General features: G+C 39.1%; 1 protein-coding gene across 9 annotated transcripts in view; it reads right to left on the reverse strand.

Moving 5' to 3' along the window:
* Positions 1-27715, reverse strand: part of LRCH3 (leucine rich repeats and calponin homology domain containing 3) — a 141416-nt gene that overhangs the window by 76724 nt on the left and 36977 nt on the right. For all 9 annotated transcript variants that reach the window (XM_043994651.1, XM_043994647.1, XM_043994652.1 and 6 more), the window contains exons 2-3: positions 14495-14639; positions 2599-2725 (exon numbers count right to left, since the gene is read on the reverse strand). In XM_043994651.1, coding sequence (XP_043850586.1) covers positions 2599-2725; positions 14495-14639 — 272 coding nt within the window. The remainder of the gene's footprint in view (positions 1-2598; positions 2726-14494; positions 14640-27715) is intronic.

The following is a 27715-nucleotide window of genomic DNA, read 5'->3' on the forward strand; positions in this document are numbered from 1 at the left end:
ACTTGTATTTGTTTCAAGTATTTTCAGGAGTCAGGTAAATGGCAGAAGTTACACAGAAAGTAAAAATACCAGAAATGTGTAAGACACTGTAGTACAACATACAATTTTAGTACCAGAATATGTTGTCAAGTCAACTTCTACAAAGACGTTTGCTAGAATCAACCCTGAGAAGACTGTGCTGGATTTAATATGGGTTACATTTTCTTTCAAATTTTACAAATGCATTCATATTTTCTGAACCTAACTGAAAAAATGTGAGCCAATTGTGTTGTAACTATCTTTTGCTCAATATATTCAACATTTCTTTAAATACAAGTGAACAGAATTTCATTCCAGATTATGATTATAATGTCAGTGCAGGAATGTGTATAAACACTTTAAAAGGAACAGAGGTGGTAGAAAAAATTACAGTGAAGACTCTTTAAAAATCCAGCCATATTTGTAGCTGCTCTTTTTGTGGTGTCAAGGAATTAGAAATTGAGGGGTTGCCCATCAACTGGGGAATGGTTGAACAAGTTGTGGTATATGAATATAATGGAATACTATTGTACTGTAAGAAACAATAAGCAGGTGGACTTCAGAGAAACCTGGAAGGACCTTCATGGACTGATGATGACTGAGATGAGCAGAACCAGGAGAACATTGTACACAGTATCAACAACACTGTGTGTTGATCTACTGTGAAAGACTTTTGATTCTTCTCAGCAATACAATGGTCCAGGACAGCTCCAAAGGACTCATGATGGAAGATGCTCTCCAAATCCAGAGGAAAAAAAAAAAGAACTGTTGAATCTGGATGCAAATCAAACCATACTATTTCTGCTGTTGTTGTTGTTGTTGTTTTTCTTTTTTGAGGTTTTTCCTTTTTCCTCTGATTCTTCTCTCATAACATGTCTAATGTAGAAATATGTTTATTATGATTGTATATATATAACCTATATCAGATTACTTGCTGTCTTGGGGAAGGAGGAAGAAAAATTCGAAACTAGAAATATTATAAAAACAAATGTTGAGGGGGCAACTAGGTGGTGCAGTGGATAAAGCACCAGTCCTGGATTCAGGAGAACCTGAGTTCAGACCTGGTCCCAGACCCTTGATACTTACTAGCTGTGTGACCCTGGGCAAGTCACTTAACCCTCATTGCCCTACAAAAAACAAACAAATGTTGAAAACTATCTCTAAAGGTAACTGGAAAATAATAAAATATTTATATGGGAAAAAATAAATCAATAAATCAATAAATGAGAAAGGGTCTATTAAAAATAATTAATTAAAATTAAAATCCAGCCATAGTTAAACTGGGAAGAGCTCAACCAATGGGGGAAAAAAGCTCATATTTATAAAATGCTTTTCACTGTTGTTCAGTTATTTCAGTTGTGTCTGACTCTTCATAAGCCCATCTGGAATTTTCTTGGCAAAGATACCAGAGTGGTTTGCTATTTCCTTCTTCAGCTCATTTTAGAAATAAGGAAGCTGACGCAAACAGGGTCAAGTGACTTGCTCAGGGTCACAAAGCTAGTAATTCTCCAAGGCTGGATTTGAACTCGAGTCTTCCTGACTCCAGGCCTGGCGCTCTATCCAATGTGTCATCTCCCTGCTCTACTTTTCAGTGAGAAACAGGTGTGTTGTTTTTTTTCTACCTACAATCCCACTGTGAAAGCGTTAGACAGCTGATATTTCTATAGAGCTTGAAGGTTTGCAAAGTGTTTTACATACATGATCTCATTTGATTCTCCTGATATCTATATGAGGTAAATACAAATATTGTTTTACCTGCTCCTTAGATGACAAAACTGAATAAGATACAGTTTGATCATGAACTAAAGTCTTCTGACCTTGGGGTGACAATAATCATCGATTCTATCATAACAGTTAACCAAAATCCCTTATCTAAATAAGGATTCCTAACCTGGGGTCTGATAATTGTATTTCAACATAATAATTGTTTTTCCTTGTATTCTTATATATTTTGTTTTATGCATTTAAAAACATTATTCTGAGAGTCCATTGGCTTTACCAGAGTATATAGGCTAAAACAAGGGCCCTTGAGCTAAGTGACATTAATAGAATATATTTGAAAAAGAATTTTACATATTAGTGGCAAACTTAGTGTTTGAAAATGAAAACCTCTACTAAATCATAACTCATGAACATCCAAACCATTAGGTTAGAGCATAGATCTAATGAAGAAAAGACCCAAGAGTGGTATACTGAGTTTCAAATCCTGTCTCTGTTATGTACTATCTGGTATGGCCTTGGGAACTTTTCCTAGCCTCAGTTTCCTCCCCTGTAAAATGAGCAAGATGGAAAAGATGACTTTTAAGATTCCCTTCCAGCTCTAAATCTGTAATTCTATGATCCTAACAGTGAGCCAGTTAGCTTTTTGCTCTTCTGATGACCCTCACTCTTGCCTATGATCTTTAAAAAATCTATTATTAGTTACAAGAAGAATAAAGAAGACAATGGTTGGATTGGTACAAATCTAACACCAATAATGAAAATGAAACTCAATGGTATATGTTTTCCTGATGGATAATTTTCATATATAAAAGAACAGCATGTGTAGATTTCACAATCAAAATAAGGTTATTAACTTACAAGCTCTGTCAAGTGTTTGAGATGTCCAATTTCTTCAGGAAGAGAGACCAATTTATTGTTACTGGCAATTAAGACTTTCAGTGGGAGATTACACATATGTACTGGCAACGTTGAAAGCTGGTTTCGACTAAATGGGAAAGAAAAAGGGGAAGCGGTCAGAGAAGACCATTGAGGGGAAAATACTTCACATTCAGAATTCAACAATATCTACTAAATATAAGATGCATAGTTCCCATATGGGTACTAATATTAAAAAATTAAATGCTTTATCAGTAAATATATATGAATTATCAGTTAATCAGCTTAAAGAGTTTTAATTTCTTTTCATACTATCATCTTCTACCATCTTTATTGTTTCTAACCTGCTGCTTATGAACATGGTCAGATTTTGAATGAAATAAAATTTTAAATTACTCTATTAAATTTCTTTAAAAACATATCAAGTGGGACAGCTAGGTGGCACAGTGGATAGAGCACCGGCCCAGGATTCAGGAGTACCTGAGTTCAAATCCAGCCTCAGACACTTGACACTTACTAGCTGTGTGACTCTGGGCAAGTCACTTAACCCCCATTGCCCTGCAAAAAAAAACAACCAACAAACAAAAAACCATATCAAGTATTTATTAGGTTTTTATTACATGACAGGGCACTGTGTTAGGCTATGAGAATACAAGTACAAACCCTCTCAGGATATTGTTCTATAATCTCTCCTGCTTTTCATAGCCAAGTTTCTTTTAAAAAGCTATCAAATTCCACTCACTTCTTTTCTTTTCTTTTTTAATTTTTGGTGAGGTGATTAGGGTTAAGTGACTTGCCTAGGGTCACACAGCTAGTAAGTGTTAGAATGTCTAAGGTCGCATTTGAACCCAGGTCCTCCTGACTCCAGGGCCGGTGCTCTACCCACTGCGCCACCTAGCTGCCCCCCCCCAACACTTCTAAAAGCCTTGCAATTTGGCTTCTTAGGAAGAAAACTGCTCATTAGCTAGATACTGGTGATTTCCTATTTGTTGGTTCTTATGGCCTTTTTTCAATATTCAAAATACTTGACTTCTCTTCAGTTTTTATCACAATTAACCACTCCTTTCCACCTGATTGTTCTTTCTTCCTTGGGTTCTGGTGAAGATGCTCTCTCCTGATTTTGCCCCTAGTTGTTTCACCACTCTTTCAAAGAGAGAATATTTCTTGCCCATCAAATGTGGGTGTTCTACACACTCTGTTTTGGACTTTTTGCTTGTTATCACCTGGATGTTCCATAAGCATCTCAGACTCAACAAAACTTATTATTCCTTCTACCACCTCCTCAAAAAGGGGGGGGGAATTGCCCCCTCTCCTCCATTTCTATTGAGAACAATAATTATCCAGATTCATAACCAAAGAGTCATCTTCAAGTTTTTTAAACCCCCCCTTATCATTCATATCTAATCAGTTACCAAATATAATCTCAACTCCATGTCTCTTTCTCTCTATTTACATGGTTAGCAATCTAGTTCAGGCTCTCATTACAATAAATGCTTATTGAATGAATTCAACTCTGGCCTGGACCACTGCAATAGCAACCTAGTTGGTTTCCACACAGCTGCCAAAATAATTTTCCTTAAGCAAAGGTCTCATATCATTCCCTTGCTCAAGAATCTTCAATGGCTTTGTATTGCTTTCAAAATAAAATACAAACTTCTCAGTTTAAAATACTTTCAGCTAAAGGGGGAAGCTAGGTGGCACAGTAGATAGAATACTGGCCCTGGATTCAGGAGAACCTGCGTTCAAATCTGGCTTTAGATACTTGACACTAGTTGTGTGACTCTCGACAAGTCACTTGACCCTCAATTCCCCGCAAAAAAAATAATCCTTTCAGTGTAACGATTGGAATAACGCCACCTGCTGGAGATTTACTGTAGAAGAGTTCTGCCCATGAAACAAAGGTCTTTGAGGGCAAGACCAGGAGTCTTTTCTTTGGCGTCAGGAAGTGACGCGGGCTAGTGGGAGGAGGAAGGAAGAGACTGGCGCTTGGTCTCACTCTCTTTCCTCTGGACTCTGGTAGAGAGCGGAGCTAGAAATATGCTCTCCCTTTAATAGATAGGAATCTAGGCCTTTTTCTCTCTCTTTACCAAATTCTTATTCTCCTTAATAAATGCTTAAAAGTCTAACTCTTGCTAAAGCTTATAATTTATTGGCGACCACTCATAAGATATTTTAGACAGTTTAGCTAGAATTTTAGCCCCTTAACATCAGCTAAAATTCTTGGCTCCAATCTACCTTTCTAGCCTTATGCACACTATCTCCTCATAAGGCACTCAATGTTCTAGTTAAACTAACCTCTTAGCAGTTCTCAGAATACATCATCCATTCATCCATCTCCCATTTTCATACTTTTACACAGGTTCCTCCTCTTTTTCATCACCCCCACGTATGGTATGCACTCACTCTTCATATCCACCTCTTCAAATTATTACCTTCCTTCAGAGTTTTCAGGTGTCACCTATTTTGACAAGTCTGCCTTAATACTCCTGGTTGTTGGTATAGTCTGCCTCTTCAAAATATCTTGTATTTACTTATGTGAGATTTAAAATTGGATAAAAAATATGAAAGTTTTTAACAGTCGGTTAGGATAACTGAAAGACGCCAGTCTTAAAAACTTTCATATTTTTTACCACACTTATCTATGTTTATGTTATATATTGTCTCCCCTCACTAAAATATAAGGCCCCTGAGAGAAATGATTATTAATAACCAATGATTGGGGGGCAGCTAGGTGGCGCAGTGGATAAAGCACTGGCCCTGGATTCAGGAGGACCTGAGTTCAAACCCAGCCTCAAACACTTGACTTACTAGCTCATTGCTCTGCTCCCCCCCAACTCCCCTCCCACCAAAAAAAAAAACAAAACCAAAAAAACCACCAATGATTGTGGGAGATTCAGAGTTTTCCTCTTTTTCTAAAGTCCTGATATTTAAAAAGTTTAGTCTCTTGAAGGACATTGCTGATAAAGTAGATTGGACTAATTTACTTGGTTGAGTGGCCATTGTGTTCTGCTCAGGCTTGGGTGGTTTGGGTAGATTGCCTAAGGCTAGGAGTAGTCTAGGTATAGAGACAGTTTCTCCGTCCAAGGGTGATATGATGTCACTCTCAGCCCCTCAATGTAATATTCCTTCTCTTATTAATTGTCAACCAATCAGGGTTGATTCCCACACTAGGGAACGAATACACTTTGAAGGGTATGTAAACTGTGAGCCCACCACAACAATTGTCTTTGGTCTATGAGAAACAGTCAAATGCCCACCCTTTTATTTATTTATTTTGTTGCTGGTTTTTTTTTGGGGGGGGTGTTGTATTTTGGTGAGGCAATTGGGGTTAAATGACTTGCCCAAGGTCGCACAGCTAGTAAGTGTCAAGGGTCTGAGGCTGGATTTGAACCCAGGTCCTCCTGAATCCAGGGCAGGTGCTCTATCCACTGTGCCACCTAGCTGCCCCCCATCCTTTTATTAATAAACACGCTGGCCTTATTAATAAAATGACTAAGTTACCCAGAAATTATGTCTCTTGAGCCTTTTTCATCACCACACTCTAAAGGCAGGAACTGTCATTTTTTTTTGTCTTTATATTTCCAGTGCCTCAATTCCATACACAGGGGCACTTAAAAGATGATTGATGAACTTACTGAATTGAATATCAATTTAATCTTTTAAATTTTTCCTTAGTTACTATGGTACCATAAAAGCTGTTCTTCATGTTGCCTACAAAAAACTTATTTGTATGGAAAAAACTTTTTAGCTATTTTCTTTACCTCTTCTGTTTTTACCCACACACCAAGAACAGCTTTCCAGCTAGCTCTATCTCCAAAAGCAAATCAACTATTTTTGAGCCTTCCTTCCTTCCTTCTTTCCTCCCTTCCTTTCCTTCCCCCAGATGTGAAAGAAAGTAAGGTAGATGAGATGAAACTAACAATGTAATAAATCCAACAATATAGAATTGTTTTAGAGAATAACATCTATCTGTGTGCTGACAAGCAAGTGTAGTTCTTGATGCTGAGGAAGGTTCTGTGAGGCAGTGACCCTGGCCTCCATCTCCATGACTGACCAGGCATTTCACTGGCCGTCTCTCATGCCTAGAACTCTCTCTCCTCATCTCCACCTCCTCTTTTCCACCTCTTGGCTTCCCTGCCTGCCTTCCTTCCCATATTCTGCAAGAAGCCTTTCCTAGGCCTCAGATCAATCCCAGTTTATCCTGTATAGACCTTGTTTGCACATTGTCTTCCCCATGAGATTATCAGTTCCTTGAGAGGAGGGACTGCTTTTTGCCTTTCCAATTTGTATTCCTGGTTGCTTAGCCAGTGCCTGGCACATACCAGGTGATTAATAAATGTTTGTGAGGTTAGTTTGACAAATCCTTTCAGTTCTAGATTTCTGAGCTGCAGTAGGGATGGAGCTGATTAAATGTTTACCCTAAACATGGCAATAATATGGTGAGCCCTCAGGAAGAAAGAGCCACCAGGCTGCCTAAGGAGGGGAAAACCAATCCAGGTTGGAAAAATGGAGCAGACCGAAGCTTCTTTCTTTGTCACTGGAATCAGGCCCATGAATTGCTGCTGTATTTCTGGCCCCTGTAAGAGATGGAGACCCTCTTTGTCTCTAAAGGAAAAAAAAAGTCTTTCTTTTAAAAAAGAAGAACCTCAAAGACAAAGCAGTGTGGATGATGAGTGCATAAGAGTTCTATGGTAAATTAGTAAACAAGGCTTTACAGTAGAGAATGGATCTGGAGAGGGAGAAGGTGGGGAAAATGGAGTGAACAAAAGCACAGAGATGGGAAAGCATAACGTGTTTTCTAGACACAGTGAGGCCATTAAGTGTGGGCAACAGGTGTGGGAGATAGAACTGGAAAGGTGGAACAGGACCTGGTTCTGAATGATATTGAATGTTGGGCTGGTATTCCTATCTTATAAATAGCAGGGAGACATTAAGGTTCCTGAGCAAGGAAGTGGGACAAAGAAAGCAATGTTTTATGAAAATTAATTTTGCGGGCAGCTAGGTGGTGCAGTGGATAAAGCACTGGCCCTGAATTCAGGAGGACCTGAGTTCAAATCTGGACTCAGACACTTGCCACACTTACTAGCTGTGTGACCATGGGCAAGTCACTTAACCCCAATTGCCTCACCAAAAAAAAAAAAGAAAAAGAAAAAGAAAATTAATTTTGCACGAGTATGCTGGATGGACTAGAAAAGGCAAAAATTAGAGACAGAAGGACTCCCCTCACTTCCTCTACAATTACTCCCATACCTCTCTTCTTTTCTCCTTTTTCTCCCCTAAACCCCTCCCCAAGCTAAAAGCCCAGTTATGAGGAGATAAAGACATAAGGACTTGAACTAAGGTAGCATCAGTGGGACTGGAAAAGGAAGGAGTGGATGTCATAGCAAGGGGTCATTTAGTCCAACACCTTCATTTGACCGATGAGGAAACTGAGGCTCCCCAAAATTATACATGACATCCTCAAAGCCATAGAAAAGTAGTAAGTGGTAGAGTCAAGATCCAAACCGAAGTCCTATGATTCCCAAGCAAGAAGTATTTCTACTACACCATAACTGTAGAAACAGAATTCTGAATAGATTTTAATCATGAAAAGCCTCAAGCTCCTTAATCCCCCCACTGTCTCTAGCATTTTGTTGTTCATTTCAAATACTCCACAGAGCAAAAATAAACAAAAAAACCAAAAGACTCATTTGTTTTGTTGAAATTTATTTTGATTTGGGGACTCTGCCTTTGGGCTGAGATTAAAAAGCCTTAGGCCCTCAGGGGTTTTTCTGTGTGAGCAGAGCTAGGGCCCCTCCCCGGCAGCAGAAGCAGAGGGGAAGGGAGAGGAGGGCTCTGAGCCCGGCTAAGCCGCACGGACAGAAAACCTGGAGCCACAGGTGTGCCACGGTGCTGCCCGTGGGCACAGCGGAGAGGCGCAGGAAAACCCTCAGAGACACTGGGGTTTGCTTCACCCACCCACCCCCCAGCTCGGCCTAGGGAGCAGGGGCTCGGCTGGCCCTGGGGGCGGCCAGCCCCAGATTTCACCTGAGAGAGAGTTAATAAAGAGGGACACTAGAGAGCTGAGGCAGGCAGATGTAGAGGTTGGGAGAGGCCAGAAGATTAAGAGAACAAGAGAGGGTACAGGAGGTTGGAGAAAGTGAGGAAGGGCTACCATACAGAGACACTAGAGACACCAGGGAGTTGGGGACAGAGGTGAGGACACTAAGGGGCTTTTCAGGGGGGGTCGACAAAGTGAAAGGGGCTTGGAGTTAGAAGAAAGCAGCTGAGCAGTGAAAGCACAGGGAAGCTGGAGTGAAGGAGAAAAAGAGTGAAAGTTGGAGAAAGCAAAGCTGGAGCATACCCTAAGGCAAAAGGCAGCAAAGGCCCTTATTATATTAAAAGCAGACAGGTTGTATAATTTGCATTTCTTAACCCTTATCGTTTACATTGATTTTTTTTTAATCTTTTTTTTTTAAGTGAGGCAATTGGGGTTAAGTGACTTGCCTAGGGTCACACAGCTAGTAAGTGTTAAGTGTCTGAGGCTGGATTTGAACTCAGGTCCTCCTGAATCCAGGGCCAGTGCTTTATCCACTGCACCACCTAGCCGCCCCAGTACATTGATTTTTATAAATAAATTCTGCTTTGATTATTTAATTAAGAGGCTTCATCTTTTGCTTATCAATTTGGGAGGAGCAAGTGTGGGGAAAATTTTAAACAGCTCTAACAGATTGACTTGGGAAATTAATAGCAGTCAAATAGCCAGCCAGTCAAAAGTCCCCAGACTAGTCAGCCAGTTAGATTAGGCCCCCTAGTCAAGTCAGGCCCTAAGTTAGCTAAAATATTTTACATTTGAATGGTGACCAAGACAGGGTTTATGGCCCAACTATAATTTTTCTAAATTTATAATTTTTCAGATTAGATTATAGTTAATTAATTTTTTTTTACAGTTTGAATGGCAGAAGCTTCCTCCAAAATCACCATTTCATGATATCTTCTGTATCAAAAAATTTTCAGTGCCAGTCTACTCTTTTCATCTCAGAAACCTTAGCAACTGCTTTTTCCCCCCCAGGACAATGAGGGTTAAGTGATTTGCCAAGGGTCACACAGGGAGTGCATGTCAAGCGTCAGGCCAAATTCGAACTCAGGTCCGCCTGAATCCAGAGCTGGTGCTTTAACCACTGTGCCACCTAGCTGCCCCCAGCAACTGCTTTTTAAGGATCATTTCAGGGGCAACTTTTCTTTAGAAATTATATACCTCAAAGAAAACAGATGAAATACCCCATATAAGTATCACTGATGAAACCAAATCAGAGACTTATTTTGATTATCTTTCATGTTTACTTTTTTTTTTTGGGGGGGGGGGGCGGGTGCAGGGCAATGAGGGTTAAGTGACTTGCCCAGGGTCACATAGCTAGTAAGTGTCAAATGTCTGAGATTGGATTTGAACTCAGTTCTTCCTGAATCCAGGGCCAAAGCTTTATCCACTGTGCCATCTAGCTGCCCCATCATGTTTACTCTTTAAAAACATCTTTTGCTAGGGCCACACAAATTTTATTTACCAATGACCAAACAAGTAGTTTTAAAGGAAATAGTTTCAATGGTTTTAAATATAGTGATTAAGAAGATCTTCAGTTTTTCCTGGGTAACTACTGAATTCTTAGGATTCCTTAGAAGAATTTACTCACATAGCTTTAACCACTGGTTCCCTCAATTTTTAAAACCATGTCAGAACCTGATCCTATAATTGAAGTGGTAGCCCATTCTTGCTTGTTTATAAGACTTCTTTTTTTTTTCATCTTGGCCAGCTATTAACTGTATGGAAAGGGGTTGATTGACTCAATCAATCATTCCTATTGTTAAGGGCTAAAATTCTAGCTAAACTGTCTAAAATATCTAATGAGTGGTCGCCAATAAATTATAAGCTTTAGCAAGAGTTAGACTTTTAAGCATTTATTAAGGAGAATAAGAATTTGGTAAAGAGAGAGAAAAAAGGCCTAGATTCCTATCTATTAAAGGGAGAGCACATTTCTAGCTCCGCTCTCCACCAGAGTCCAGAGGAAAGAGCCCCAGACTGAGCGCCAGGCTCCCCCCTTCTTCCTCCCACTAGCCTGCGTCACTTCCTGACGCCAAAGAAAAGACTCCTGGTCTTGCCCTCAAAGACCTTCACTTCATGGGCGGAACTCTTCTACAGTAAGTCTCCAGCAGGTGGTGTCATTCCAATCGTTACACTATATCAGTAATTAACAAAATAATCTACATCCTGATATATTTATCAGGTTTGAGAACATCTCTTTTGGGGCAGCTAGGTGGCGCAGTGGATAAAGCACCAGCCCTGGATTCTGGAAGACCTGAGTTCAAATCAGGGCTCAGACACTTGACACTTACTAGCTGTGTGACCCTGGGCAAGTCACTTAACCCCCATTTGCCCTCCCCCCCCCAAAAATCAAGAACACCTCTATTGAATCAAATAATCAATGAAAGGCATTAAATAAAGTGGGGAAATCCTTGATTAATTTAGAAATAGAGGGGGCAGCTAGGTGGTACAGTGGATAAAGCACTGGCCCTGGATTCAGGAGGACCTGAGTTCAAATCCAGCCTCAGACATTTGACACTTACAAGCTGTGTGACCCTGGGCAAGTCACTTAACCCTCACTGCCCCACAAAAGAAGAAAAAAGAAAAAAAAAGAAATCAATTAAGGGCAGCTAGGTGGCACAGTGGATAAAGCACTGGCCCTGGATTCAAGAGGGTCTGAGTTCAAATCTGGACTCAGATACTTGACACTTACTAGCTGTGGGAGCCTGGGCAAGTCACTTAACCTTCACTGCCCTGCGCAAAAAAAATAAAATAAAAATAAAATACAATTTAAAAATAGAAAGAGAGAAAGCCACTATGATACTACACATGAAATGTAATTAGGTTTAGCTGAAAAGATGCAGTCATTCCCTGGAAGTCTTGAATAAAAGAGCAAGCCAGTTTGGAATCTGGATTTAGCCGGGCAGGTCAGCATAATAGTGGAAGCAGTTCCAGAAAAGACCAAGGACTCTACTGACAAGAATTTTCTTTGCTGGGTTTCTGATAGAATGTACCTGCAAGAACAGCTGCTAGGCTGTATATCCACAGGAACTGCCTCCCATATTAACATATATTATCTCATCTGAGCCTTATCATAACTTGGGACATAGGTACTATTTTACAAATGAGTTCCCATTTTACAGCTGAGGAAATTTGAGGCAGACAAAAAGTTAAGTGACTTGCCCCAGGTCACAGATAGTATGTATGTTAGGGCCACATTTCAATTCAGATCTTCCTGACTTCAGGCCCAGCACTCTATCCAATCTGCCACCTACTTGCCTCCCAGGTTCCTGGCCTGTCACCATCAGGCCCTGAGGGAAGACAGTGGTCAAAGTGCTGGACATGGGCTGACTTGCCTGGCACATACTGCTTCCTGCCTCTCGCTCAGGATGCCTTGTTGCTTCAGTTAGGATGGCCTGTGTGCCCTATGAATGGTAGTTGGCAGGAATGAATAGCCCCTTCTCTTGCAGCAGCTGCTTCTCCAGATGATGGCTGGGGGAGCTGAACTAGAAGTACCAGTGCTTTGGCAAGTACCGCAACTTCCAGGGCTCTTGTGCTCATCTTCCTGGGGATGGCATTTGGTTGGTCACCCAGCATATGTCAGAGGTAGGATTTGAGCCCAGGGTTTCCTAACTCTGTGTTGAGTTCTCTATCCACTACACTATGCTGGCTAAGATATGGTCCATCTTAATTAAGACAGGTAAATATTAGGAATATAAAGAAATCTGCAAGGACATTTGTGAAATAATGTAAAGTAAAAAAAGCAGACTCAGAAAAATTATTATATTTTATGCAATGAAACTCTTCTATTGTTAAGGGTTAAAATTCTAGCTAGTCTGTCTAAAATATCTAATGAGTGGTCGCCAATAAATTATAAGCTTTAGCAAGAGTTAGACTTTTAAGCATTTATTAAGGAGAATAAGAATTTGGTAAAGAGAGAGAAAAGCCTAGATTCCTATCTATTAAAGGGAGAGCACATTTCTAGCTCCGCTCTCCACCAGAGTCCAGAGGAAAGAGAGGGAGACTGAGCGCCAGTCTCTTCCTTCCTCCTCCCACTAGCTCGCGTCACTTCCTGACTCCTGGTCTTGCCCTCAAAGACCTTCCCTTCATGGGCAGAACTCTTCTACAGTAAGTATCCAGCAGGTGGCGTTATTCCAATCGTTACACTATGTAAATATACAGTTGCCAAGCAAGTTTAATTGGTCATCTTGATGTTTAGTGCTATATAAAGGGATAGAGCCTCAACTTATGATTTCATTGGTATAGGTGAGGAAATTCCTTTAGCCAATGCAGGCTGGTATTTTTTCTGTAACTTACAGTCTTAGAAATTTGCTTAGAGCACTGAGAAGTTGACTTGCCTATGGTCACACAGCTAGTATGGGTTAGAGGCCAGACGAAACCAAATTTTCTTTGTTTTGAGGATGATATCTAGTCATTATGCCATGGTGTCTCTCTTATTTTTTTTCCCTTTTTTGGGGGTGGGGGGTGGGGCAATGAGGGTTAAGTGACTTGCCCAGGGTCACACAGCTAGTACGTGTCAAGTGTCTGAGGCCGGATTTGAACTCAGATCCTCCTGAATCCAGGGCCGGGGCTTTATCCACTGTACCACTTAGCTGCCCCCTCTAATTTTTTTAAAGGAAAAAAAATAAATCCACCATGTTAAATATCTCTAATACTTTTTTTTTTGGGGGGTGAGGAAACTGGGGTTGAGTGACTTGCCCAGGGTCACACAGATAGTAAGTGTTAAGTGTCTGAGGCCAGATTTGAACTCAGGTCCTCCTGAATCCAGGGCCAGTGTGGCTCTATCCACTGTGCCACCTAGCTGCCCCAAATATCTCTAATACTAACCTGAGTTAAAACTTCTAAGTTCAGGGGTAGCTAGGTGGCGCAGTGGATAGAGCACCAGCCCTGGATTCAGGAGGACCTGAGTTCAAATCCGGCCTCAGACACTTAACACTTACTAGCTGTGTGACCCTGGGCAAGTCACTTAACCCCAATTGCCTCACTAAAAACAAAACAAAACCAAACAAAAACCCCAAAAAACCAACTTCTAAGTTCAGAAGTTGAAATTTTAATTATCTTCTATATCCTACCAATCATAAAAACAGCTACCGTCTTATATACCTTTATGTCCTTATTATCTTCATATAGGAAGGTAAATAAGAATCAAGCTACACAATCTCAGACAGAAGTCTTTCTAGCTGCAGAAAAATATTTTAAAAAATAATGTGAGGGGCAGCTAGGTGGCACAGTGGATGGAGCACCGGCCCTGGAGTCAGGAGTACCTGAGTTCGGATCCGGCCTCAGACACTTGACACTTACTAGCTGTGTGACTCTGAGCAAGTCACTTAACCCCTTTTGCCTCACTAAAAAAAACCAAAACCAAAACAAACAAACAAAAAAAGTGATGTCAATTGTGAGAAGAGAAAAACATACAAATTTATGACTTAAATACTGCCTGGGGGCAGCTAGGTGGTGCAGTGGATAGAGCACCAGCCATGGAGTCAGGAATACCTGAGTTCAAATGCGGCCTCAGACACTTAACACTTACTAGCTGTGTGACCCTGGACAAGTCACTTAACCCCAATTGCCTCACCAAAAAAAAAAAAAAAAGTAAAAAAAAAAAATACTGCCTGGAAAAAAAGGGAAAAACAGGAAAGATCAAGAAATACTGTTGGTATAGACAAGATGCTGTACACACAGGTGATGTAAACCCAACATGCAATGTACTATATGTGGTGTTAAGTAAAGACATTTATAAGATGATGAAAATCTACAACAGGTATTAAATGATGCAATTTATAAAAGGTCTATTACTCTTACCTGATATTTAGAAACGTTAATGCTTGTAGATTCAGAATTGCCTCTGGGATATACCGAATACAGTTTTGATACAAGTTGAGACTCTCAAGAGAAACAAAGTGGCATGCTTCTGTAGGAATTTCTGAGAGGCGATTCCTTGATAGATCTGAAAGGAAAACACATTTCTCAATACTTAAATCCAGTTTCTCAAATCCTCATTTTGCTGAAATATTAATTACAAAGCCAGGGCTTATATTTTAAAAAAATTATTCAAGGTGCTTCAAATAGTGAAGGCACTCAATAAATACCTGTTAACTGAAAGAATTTGCCAAAGCTTATGAATTTTATACTAACTATAAAAATGGTTTTAATTACTTTAATGTAAGCATCCCCATGTGTTGCATTTTTTTATAACTACTGGTAAATGCACCAACAATCACCTAGCCATCAAATGAGTCTGAAAATGTATGCCTCAGAAGTTAGGTGGTATAGCAGATATAAAATAATGGGCTTGGGAGTCAGGAATAGGGGAATTCAAATCCTGTCTCAGATACTTGCTTAGCTATATCATCCTAAGTAAATCATCTAACTTTAGCTTCAGTTTCCCCATCTCTAAAATGGGGATAACAGCATTATCTTCAAGAGTTGTGAGGAACAAATGAGATTAAGAGATATAAAAGCTCTTTTCAAACCTTTGAACATTATATAAATGCTAGCTATTGGCTATTGTTATCGTGACACTATAGTTCACCACTTTTCTACCAAGAAGTGGTAGTACAACTGAAATTGAGATTAGTCACTGACAAAGTTACTATTCAATTCTAGGGAGCCCTTGAAAAAGTTTTCCCTAGCCCACTGTGAGAGTTGGAATGATGCCCCTGCTGGGAGGATCTTTGTGAGCTCTGGCCTAAGGGGAGACATGTGACTTTAGCTTCTGGAAGTTGGCCAGCCAGCTGGCACCCAGGAACTTGTCTCTGTAGAGCTGCCTGTTAGATTGTGTGTGTGTGTGTGTGTGTGTGTGTGTGTGTGTGTGTGTGTACACAGCCCTTTTTCCTGGTGGAGAGGAGGGTTCTGGGAAGAGGAAGGGGAGAGGGCTTTCTTTCTCAGGGACCTTGTGTGTCATGGAGCTGAGATGCTGGCTCCCTAAAATAGATACCAGAAGGTATCTTGGCCTCTTTCTCTCTCCTCACCAAATTCTTATGCTCCTTAATAAATGCTTAAAAGTCTAAACTCTTGCTAAAGCTTCTAATTTATTGGTGACCATTCATTAGATTTTTAGACAGTCTAGCTAGGATTTTAGCCACCTTACAGATATCAACTATTCACCATTAAAAAAAATGTACTTCTTCAAAGTTTCTAAACCACTCAGAAAATATTTAGACAAATGCCCCCCCCCCCAATTTCTCCAGATATTTTGACAGACTTATGAACTGAAACCTCTGAAGGGGTGACTAAATAAAGGAGAAAGAAGACCATGGGACAGCTATGTGGCACAGTGGATAAAGCACTAGCCCTGGATTCAGGAGGACCTGAGTTCAAATCCAGCCTCAGACACTTGACACTTACTAGCTGTGTGACCCTGGGCAAGTCATTTAACCTGAATTGCCTCACCAAAAAAAAAAAAAAAAGGAGGCCAAAAATCCAAAATCCAAGGCTTTGCCCTACCTTGGAGTTAATTTTTTTTTTTTAATAGTGAGGCAATTGGGGTTAAGTGACTTGCCCAGGGTCATACAGCTAGTAAGTGTTAAGTGTCTGAGACCATATTTGAACTCAGGTCCTCCTGACTCCAGGGCCGGTGCTCTATCCACTGCGCCACCTAGCTGCCCCTTGCCCTACCTTGGAAAAGGAATGAGTCTCAGGGCAGCTCAAGTTAATTTAAAAATGCAGTAACTCAGAGCAAATGTAGCCAAAGGATTAAAATTAGCATGGCACATTTTAAAATAACAAGGCATATTATCTACTCTATCTGCTTCAAATGTTGATATATTATACTAGTATAACTAAATCAACTTTAAAACACAGATAAATATGATTTATATCTTGATGAAAAGCTGATAATAAAATAAATATGCTGGGGCAGCTAGGTGGCACAGGAGCACCGGCCCTGGAGTCAGGAGGACCTGAGTTCAAATCTGGCCTCAGACACTTAACTCACTAGCTGTGTGACCCTGGGCAAGTCACTTAACCCCAATTGTCTCACTAAAAAAACCAACCAAACAAACAAACAAAAAAACCAGAATTTCTAATTAGAGGATTGGGATTTTTTCCCCCCAGATTAAACTGTATTTTGACAGTATTAAATTCTTCCTCTACTAATTATATGAGCTCCCAAAATAGCATGCATTCATAAATTAACTGAATCCATTCATTAGATATTTGGATCAAAGGTCAGAGAGAGAATACTGATGAAGTTTGCGGGGCTTTTTCTCCATGCTTCTTGAAGAAGAAACTCAATAGACAGATGGATCAAGAAAATTTTGACGAAATGGCATAATGAAAAATCTTCTATGATTTAAAAGAGAAATCCAGCAAACATTCTTAACTCCAAAGCTAAAAAAAAAAAATTAATGTCAATGAATGACCTTTGGCTCCAAATCCAGCATTTTCCACTGTATCATATATAAAAAGTTTTTAAAAAATTTAAATTCCTTTTTATAAATGGATTTATTCTTAATGACAGGAAGTTCCACTCTCCCTGGAACTAGAATAGTATTTTATAGTAAAAAAGTAATGAAATACATATTACATTTAAAGGTTAAAGGAGGGGGTAAAGGGTGTGTGTGTGGGGGTGGGTGTGGGTGTGTGTGTGCGCGCTGTGGACATGATGGAATTAAATCCTTTGGCAGTCTAGTAACACCTATGGAACCCTTCTGAGAATAATGTTTTTAAATGCATAAGATAAATACACAGGATTACAAAAGAAAACAGTCATATTAAAATACAACACAAGATTCTTTTTAAGTTCAAGACCCTAGGTTAAGAACTCCTGGGTTAATTCATCAATTGATAAATATCAAAGGATAAGAACAGTCAGGCTGCAGAGGAAGAAATCCAAGCTATCAATAGCCATATAAAAAAAAAGCTCCAAATCACCAATAATTAGAGAAAGGAAATTAAAGCAACTCTAAAGTTTGACCTCAAGTCTACCAGATTGACTAAGCTGACAAAAAGGAAAATCACAAATGTTGGAGGGGCCTCAGGAAAACAGGCACACTGACGCACTGTTGGTAGAGCTGTAATTGGTAGAACAATTTTAGAAATCAATTTGGAACTATGCTCCAAAAGTAACTAAACTATATATAACCTTAAAAAAAATAAACATTTTTGTTTGTTTGTTTTTGCAGGGCAATAAGGGTTAAGTGACTTGCCCAGGGTCACACAACTAGTAAGTGTCAAGTATCCGAAGCTGGATTTGAACTCAGGTCCTCCTGAATCCAGGGCCGGTGCTTTATCCACTGTGTCACCTAGCTGCCCCTAAAAGTAAACATTTTTATTTAAAGTTTTGAATTCCAAGTTCCATCCCTCCATCCCTCCCTTCCCTCCCCCCTCCCTGAGAGAGTAAGCAATCAGATATAGATTATACATGTGTAATTTGTGTATACTCTTTGACAAAGCAATACTACTAGCAGTTCTACACCTCAAAGTTGTGAAAGAAAGATGAAAAAATCCTACATGTATAAAAATACTTAATAGCTATTTTTGTAGTAGCAAAGAACTGGAAACTAAGGGGGTATCCATCAGTTGAGGAATGGCTGCACAAATTATGGTTTATGAATATAATGAAATATTATTGTACTATTGCTGTTTGCCCTTCATTTTGAAGAGAACTTGACATCAGGGTGATGTTGTGACTTGCAGTGAAGTGGATTTAAGTGAGAGAGGGCTATGAAAAGTCACCAATCTCACTCCTCCAGAGCTATCTGGGTTCAGTGGCAAAATATATATATCTATATGTATATCAGGACTGGATATGGCCTCCATGTATATATGTAGCTTATCATCAAAAGATATTATAACAGTTGTTTTAATACCATTCTTGAGTTTTTTACTCTAGTATTTGCTATTTCCATGCAACTGTGGAGCTATTTTCACTTTGTTAAGTTCTCTAGAAGGTTCTTAGATCTTTCCAAATGGGATTCTGGTTTATCGAGGTGCTATACTATGTGTTTTTGCAAAGCATTTTTTAACCAGAATTTCTTTTAAAATCCTATCTTTTTATACAGAAGTATAACAGTGTTTTCTCCTCAGATACTAAATGGATGGCCAGAGGCAATTACATTTGGAAATTAGACCACTACTCTAACTGTTCTAAAATTGATCTGGAACCATTACTATTTCAAATTTGAAGGAAAAATTAAGGCAAAAAAAAAGAAGAAGAAATTTGGCCACTTGTAAATTGAATTTACACCTAGACTAGATTGATCTCAGTGTAATAAACAAAGTAGAAGCCTAATCTTTGTTGAATACTGAATATAAGACCCCAACTTACTTTGACATGTTTCAAACCTAGATGATGTTTTCTCATGGAAACAATAGATTCAAGTTAACCTACAGAAATAAATTTAGCCCCAAAGATAGCTGAAATATTGTGCTTCTGAAATTTTGCAATGTAAAGTAAAAGGAAGCAATAATGCTGCAATAAAAACAAAACAATAAAACAGCAAAAAATAGTATCTTCTTATATAAAATAGTGGATGCTGAAGCCTGAGAAAAAGTATATTTAATTAGAAGGTGGGGATAACTCTTGTGAAAATGCTTAAAAGCCTGTTTTAAAGGCTTTAGAATTGTTTACTTCAAATCTTGTAACTTTCCTTTCCCATGATACAGGCATAGCATCTACACTACTTATAAACTTTATTAGGCATCCAATTAGGATTACTTTTTGGCTGACAAATGGGAACAAACTGCTGCATGAAAGAAAGGGAAGAAAAATGTGGAATTAAGGAAGGATGAGTGTGATTATACCTCTAAATCAACAAGTAACCAACCTAGCCTCCAATTTTATGTGCATCCTCCTTTGTGCCATTGATATGTTATAAACTAAAAAGATACTAATCCATTTCAGACTAACACTATGGAATAGGAGAGATAGCTGATACTTTATTAACATAAACTTCTTGGAACTAAATACATTGTAATCTCAATCATTCTCAATCTCTCTCTCTTTCTCTCTCCCCATCCCTCTCTCCTTCCCTCCCTCTCTCCCTCTCCCTCTGTCTCTCCATTTCAAAATGTTTTATTTCCTTTTGGTTCAATAAGGCCACTGCTGGGACTACCTCTTTTCTCCATTTCTGGCAAAATATAAAAAATTAAATCCAAATTAAGTAACTCATTTTATTAACATTAAAGCAAGACAAAATTTTGCTATTATTTCTTAGATATACACTTTCAAATCATTGATACTCAAACTCATTCTAGGGTTTTACAAGAAAAGGCTAAGTGGTTAACCCTCACCATAACTTAAATTTCCATTAACTACATAGACTTTAAACTGAGACCAATAGTCTCACAAACTAAGAGGGAAATGACTCCTGCTCAATAATTCTCTGGAACACAGCTGCAGTGATATGTCAAAGGCTCATTTATTCTCATTCTTGTGAGAAAGGGCATCCCAGTGTGCAGCTAGTGGGTGCAAAGAATGGAAGCTTGCAGGCCCCGTTTTTACCCCTAATCCCAAACACTAATGGACCCTCCCCTTTTTCATCACCGGTAGATTACTCAAGGGTTACAATCTATGTGCAAAAACGAGCTAACCAGAACATGGTTTTTCTTCTTTCTTTCTTTGTGTGTGTGTGTTGTTTGTTTGTTTTAGTGAGGCAATTGGGGTTAAGTGACTTGCCCAGGGTCACACAGCTAGGAAGTGTCAAGTGTCTGAGGCTGGATTTGAACTCAGGTCCTCCTGGCTCCAGGGCCTGTGCTTTATCCACTGTACCACCTAGCTGCCCAGAATACAGTATTCCTAAACCTAATTTCCATAATTATTCTTTGTTCAAACACAGTAAAGGAACTCTTTTTGTAAATCCCTGTTTTCTGCAGTTGAATGGCAAATTCCTATCCTAATAAAATTTCAAAAGGAAGGAAATCAGACTTCTTTTTCTTCTCATAACTCATTGTCTAGTGGTGGCAGTCAAAGTGGGATCTGCACAATACATCAGAATGTGGGCAGGCTCATTTCACACCATTAAAATTCATGTCTGCAGGATTTCCTGAAGTATAAAGGTCTGTTGGGGTATGGGGGTGGGGAGAGGTCAAGGAGGTGAGGTTTGGATTATAGATTTTTGTTGTGGGTTTTTTTTTACAACTATCCTGATTTACTCCCCATTTCCCCAACCTGGTGTAGTCTGAATCATACTCTAAATTAATTTCTTTACCAGGTATAAGCAGGTGCTTCCTATTCCAGTAATAAATTAGGTTGAAATGGAAATTCAGACTATTACAATCGTATGTTAATAAATGACTTTTATGACTGGATCAGAAAACTAAAAATTCTCCCTGAATTTTCATTAGCCTTCTCTTGTCCTATTCTACTCCTTTTAGTCATTTTCTCTACTACTTTATACTACATACTAGTTTATACTACAATATGAAGACTCACATCACTGAATGACTAAGAATTATAAGATAAGAGAATGTAAATTCTGGAAGGGACATTAGAGATCATATAGTCCACATCCTCATTTTACATATGTAGAAACTGAGGTTTACTTGTTCAGGCTACATGGTTAATGATAGAGTTGGATTAAAGTGTTGATTCCTAAGTACCAAATGGATCAACCATTTAAGTTATTTTTTAAAGCCCTAGAATTGTATTATGGTGATGGGATATTACTGTGCTAGAAGAAATGACAAACAGGATGATTTCAGAAAGGCCTGGAAAGACTTATATGAACTGATGGATAGTGAAGTGAGCAGAACCGAGAACACTGTGCACAGAGACAGCAATACTGTTGGATGAAGAACTTAATAGTTAATAACTTAACTATTCTTAGCAATATGATGATCCAAGACAATCCCAAAGGACTATTGATGAAACATACTACCCACCTCCAAAGAAAGAACTGATATTGATGGAACACAGACTGAAGCATGCTGTTTTTCACTTTCATTCAACTTTTCTTATACAAAATGACTAATATGATAATGTTTTACATAACTGCACATGTACAACCCATATCTGAGAGCTTACAGCCTCAAGGAGAGGGAAAGGGAGGGAAGGAGGAATAAAATTTGGAACTCAAAACTATAAATAAAAATGTCTATTATTTAAAAAAAGATAGAAGGGACCTTAGGGGAGGAAAAAGCTCTAGAATACAAAGGATTCTGTTTTTCATAATTATAAATTAAAAATTTTTTTTTTTTTAGTGAGGCAATTGGGGTTAAGTGACTTGCCCAGGGTCACACAGCTAGTAAGTGTTAAGTGTCTGAGGCTGGATTTGAACTCAGGTACTCCCGACTCCAAGGCCAGTGCTCTATCCACTGCACTACCTAGCTGCCCCCATAATTATACATTTTTAACAAGCTGTGTGATTTAAAGGAAATAAATGTCTGCATCCATACTTCTCATAAAAGTTTGAATCCTAAATTAATAAGCAAATGACTCAAATTTATCAGAGTTATTCTTCAACTGATAAGTAGAAAAAGGACATGAATAGGCAGTTCTCAAAAAAAAAAAGTATCCAATAAGTAGAAAAAGGACATGAACAGGCAGTTCTCAAAAAAACAAAAAAAAGGTGTCCATCACTGTATGAAGAAATGTCCATGATCTCTAATGATCAGAGAAGTGAAATTTGAACAACTTAGATTCCATTTGACACTCATCAACTTGGCAAAATAAAAGATGACAAAATTTTATGCTGGCATAAAATTGTAGTAAAACAAGTATATTTACAGGTAGTTGCATTATGAGTTGATCCAACATTTTTGCAAAGCAATATGGAATTATACAATACGAGATTGGAATAATAAGAAGAATGAGGTAAATATTCTTTGACCAAGGGTCTAAAACTGCTCTAAAGTGGTTAGGGAAAGAAAAAAAGGCCTATGTATGCAAAAATATGACAGACCATAGTATAAAATAGCAAAACCAGGCTCTCCCTCAATTATTATCCTAAATCTCTCTCATCCTTTTCTCAGCCAAATCCTGGAAAAAGCTGTCTATCTTTACTACCTCCACTTTTTCTCCTCTCATTCAAGTCTTGAAATCTTGCAACCTCATCACTCAAGGGAAACTTTTCTCCAAAATTACCAATAATTTTTAACTGTCAATTTCAATGGCCTTTTCCTGGTCCTCTTGCTTCTTGACTTCTCTGACAGCTGCTGGTACTAATCACCTCTCCTAAATACTTTCCTCTCTATAATTTCCTGACAATTTTCTCTTGCTACCTATCTGATCTCTCTTTTGCCATAACATCACCCAAATTCTACTCCATAATTGAAAGTATACTCCAAAGTTCAGTTCTATGCCCTCTTCTTTTCTCTCAGTACCTTATTTCAACAGTTCCCACATGTTTAATGATCATTTCTACAAAGATGACTTCTGGATCTATCTTATTCACATCCAGCCCTAATCTTTCTTCTGAGTTCTATCTTGCATTACCCGTATTAGATTACTGGACATTTCAAACTATATATCTTGAGGGACAGCTAGGTGTTGCAGTGGATAAAGCACTGGCCTTGGATTCAGGAGGACCTGAGTTCAAATCCAGCCTCAGAAACGACACTTACTAGCTGTGTGACCTTGGGCAAGTCACTTAACCCTCATTGCCCTTTTAAAAAAAAATACAACATGAATTAATCAAACTATATATCTCTTAGGCATCTCAAACTTGATATGTGCAAAAGAGAACTCATCTTTTCCCCAAAACATAGTTCTCTTTGAACTTGTATCTTTTGTTGAGGGCACCACCATTCTTCCAGTTACCCAGGTCTACAAGGAACCAGCATTGATTTTTTTATTCTTCTTCACCCTACATATCCAGTTATTTGTCAAGTCTTGTTAATTCTACTTCTACAAAATTTCTCACATTTACCCCCTTTTCTCCTCTAACCACAAACAGTTCAGGGCCTCATTATTTTTTGCCCAAACTATTGTAAACCTGTCCCTGCCATTTCATCTCCCCAACTTAAGTCTCTCCCCTTTCAAATCCATCTTTCATACAGTTGCCCAAGTGATCAGTGCCCAAGGTACTGAGTGAATGATATAAAGGGAATTCTATTGTAATTTAGTTAGGAATAGGATTAGAAATCCCCCAAAGTCTGTTTCAACTAAGATTTTGTGATTCTATGAGATTTAGGTAGAGGTATAAGTTGAGCCTTAGTGGGATCTTTTGGGGGCAAACATGTTATTAGCTCCTAAAAGGGGGGATTATTTAATTTTTTCTATGTATCCCCATCACCTAGCACAGTGTTTAATGTGTAGAAGACACTTAACAAATTGCTTTTTGATTGATAAGGTTTTGTGTAATGCTCTGTGCATTGATCAACCTATAGTAAAATAACCACCTATTTACTCTCAGAGAAGTATGCAAAGAAGTCAGAAGATTATTATTTTTTTTTTTTAGTGAGGCAATTGGGGTTAAGTGACTTGCCCAGGGTCACACAGCTAGTTAAGTATTAAGTGTCTGAGGCCAGATTTGAACTTGGGTACTCCTGACTCCAGGGCCAGTGCTCTATCCACTGCGCCATCTAGCTGCCCCCAGAAGATTATCTTAATCAGGTTCCAACTACTCACATGATCTGTTTGTACTGCATGTTTGTTTTTGTTATGGGTATTATTTTACAACTAGGCCTTGTTTGATACCCCCCAAAAAAAGGTGTTTTTTTTTTTTAAATGTTAGGTGAAGAGTCCAATTGATACAGGAGGCAAAAAAGGGGCTAACAGAAAAACCTAAGACTCAATCTCTAATTTAAATATGAGCTCTAAAAGGGATTCAGACCCTAGTTAGTGGATAACTTAAGACTTGAGTCTTCATTAATACAAGTCAAGGCCTAATTTCTCCTACTCACATTAATCAGAACCCATAACAAGAATATACAGAGGCAGGTCATAGAGACCTTAACTATAACAATGATACACAAACAGGGTATAGAAATTCAAACTGATAAATGAAAATATTTTGAAACTAGACATGGGAATCAAAAAGTGACATGCTCAGAAAAGGCCAAATTTGTGCCCAGATTCACCTTATGACAGGTAAACCCCCAAAAATACACGTCCACAGAAAAAGGTACCTGCCTTGGAGGTTGGCTCAAGCCGCCAGGAACTCCAAATTAGGATAAACCCTCTCCTGTACCTCCCTAGGGTGGAAATTATTACAAGACTGATAATCAATTTAGCCATACTATAAATATAACTATTTTTTCTTTCACTAATCCAGAGATACCCTTCTACGTTTCTGGTTCTCTCCCTGTGATCACTCACAGTACTGCAATAAAACTTGGGAAACTGAGTCACTGAGTCTTGTAATTCTTTTGGGACAACTCACGATCAATTTGACTCTAATTCCGTCCCACATCATTTGGTGCCCAATGTGTGAGGAAATTTTAGTCAAACTTTTTTTGGGGGGACGGGGGGAAGCTAAGGGGTGAGATCTTGCTAAGGTAAGTTTGGGATTTGCCTCGGGTTTTGCTTCTTTGGGAGGCGGGCTTGTCAAACAGAGCAGGGGGTATTTCTCATTGATCGGGGATCAAGGGATTTGCCCTGTAGGATTTCGCCTTTTTTCTGAGAAGAGAAAAAGGGAACTGCCCTGTTGGCAAGACCCAGCAGTCTGAGGGCCACCCTGGATTGGGTTCTTTGCTGTTCATTGACGCCCATGTGGATGCAGGTGCGGTGTCAGTAACCTCTAGGAGGTTACAGATGGGTCAGGAGGCTAGCATGCCTAAAAACTCCCTATTGGGATATACCCTGAGAAATTGGGATAAATTTGATTTTTCAGATTTGAAAAAGAAGTGTTTGGTGTTTTATTGCAATACTGTCTGGCCACAACAACCCCCTCATTCAGCTCTTGGGTTCCTCAGGATGAAATATGCATTGTGTTTTTCTCCTTTGTCACCTCAGAGACTTCAGTCACATTGGGTGGGCTCTCAAGGTCTGAGATAGGATTCTTCTCAGCTGCGGTCTTAGCCCGACCCACATTAAAGGGACAAGGAGAGAAAGCATTCTGCATGACTCTTGGGTGTATCCTTACAAATTGGGAACAGGGAAAAAGGAGGAAAAAAATTGGATGTAGCTAAAAAGAAACAAATGACTTCAAGAGAAAGGAGAATTTAGGTAATAGACCTGGGCTGGTCAGGAAGAAGTAATATTTCAAAGCCGTTTGCTTGCCTGTCGTACGCAGCTGCTTGTTGTCTCATGCATTTATGTCTGTCAAATGTTGTAATTGTGTTGTACAATCTGTGGGGAACTTTTGGTTGTACCCCTGTAGCCTTTCAGAGCGATAGCCAGACTCTGAAGGTGGGGGAAGGGAAGTCTCTGACTTCTGTGTCTGTGTCTACTTAAGAATTTGAATTTTGGGGGCAGTTAGATGGCACGGTGGATAGAGTACCAGCCCTGGATTCAGGAGGACCTGAGTTCAAATCCGGCATTAGACACTTAACAATTACTAGCTGTGTGACCCTGGGCAAGTCACTTAACCCCAACTGCCTCACCCAAAAAAAAAAAAAGAATTTGAATTTGGAATTAGGATGTAATTTTTTTGTTAGGCATTTATAGCCTTAGAGGAACATTGTAAAAGCTGGTTTGAAAATGCTGCTACTTTGAAATCTTTTGTAGTGGAATGGTTAAAAATCAGGAACTATTTGTAATTTGTAAAAGTTTCAAAGAAAAATGAACTCTTGTGAAGCATGACTTGTGGCTGGTCCATTGCTCTCTTTCTCATTGTGTTCCTGCTGAACAGGAAAAGTTTCCCCACCTGGCTATCCCTGAATCTGGCTAGTACTGCATGACTGGTGGTCACTTGTAACTTTTACCTGAAATCAAACAGAGCTAAGGATGTTTTATCCCGGTCTTATTTTCATGTTCCTGATTTTTCTTTTATAGCAGATTTCTATAATCACAGCAAGTAGTCAGTAGAAGAAATGAGCACAATGCAAGTATGTAAGATTTTACTATTTTCAGTTTAAATGTATGGTCACTTGATATGCCAAACAACAAGGTATATTAATATTCAGGTTTGCCATCTGCCTGCTAATGTTTATATGGTATTATAAGGTTAAATTAACTGGGTATCTTTTTGGTTTAGAAGAAAGTTAAATTCCTCCCCATTGCAGATGAGAGGGAGGATGGTAACTAGGAAACATAGTTATGCATTTCGGGTTTTATCATAAATCTGCCCAGCCTGTACTCTGTTATGTATTGCCATGGGCACCAAGCTATCAACTCCATAGCACAAGGGCATCACCAGGCAGACCCTAGCCTTGGTTCCCTTGCACCCTACTGTGCCCCAAGGTATCTTCCCTTCCTATAACAAGGAAGAGATTATAAATCTTTAGTGTTAACTCCCACCTGCTTAAGTCCATATGTTATCTTGGGCTATTTGGATTCCAGAGTAAGAATCCTACTCCCTCTTCTCATATTAAAGTCAGAAGAGGAACCTGGGATAATTTTCTTTGGTGGGTCTGGAAAACTGCTGCCCTCACTATTCCTTTTGTTAGGTAACTTGAACATGAAGCTATGCTTACAAATTTAACATTGGTAATAGAAAAAGTTTCTAATTCCACTGCATTAGGGTTACAAGAATTGGAGGAGTGTTCAAACTCTCTGGCAAATGTGGTCCTGGACTGAGGCGGAATCTATATGGTTCAGAACACCCCCTGAAGGTTGGCCTCCAGTACAGAGGGTTACCTGGATGACTGAAACTCGTCCACAACTGTTTGCTTCATCCAATTTTTCATGGAACTCTTAGATTTATTTTGTATTAGGCAAAAAAGAGGTTAACAGAAAAACCTAAGACCCAAGCTCTAATTCAGAATACAATCCTAGCTTCTGGAGAAGCCTTTTCCAATCTCCCTTAATTCTGGTGCCTTCCCTTTATTGATTTTTTTTGGGGGGTGGGGCAATGAGGGTTGAGTGACTTGCCCAGGGTCACACAGCTAATAAGTGTCAAGTGTCTGAGGCTGGATTTGAACTCAGGTCCTCCTGAATCCAGGGCCAGTGCTTTATCCACTGTGCCACCTGGCACTTTATTTCCTAGTTCCTATATATTTTTCTTTTTCTCTTTTGTTTTGTCTTTCTTTACTCCTTTC

The sequence above is a fragment of the Dromiciops gliroides genome, chromosome 3 (genome assembly GCF_019393635.1).
Source record: "Dromiciops gliroides isolate mDroGli1 chromosome 3, mDroGli1.pri, whole genome shotgun sequence".
Taxonomy (NCBI): domain Eukaryota; kingdom Metazoa; phylum Chordata; class Mammalia; order Microbiotheria; family Microbiotheriidae; genus Dromiciops; species Dromiciops gliroides.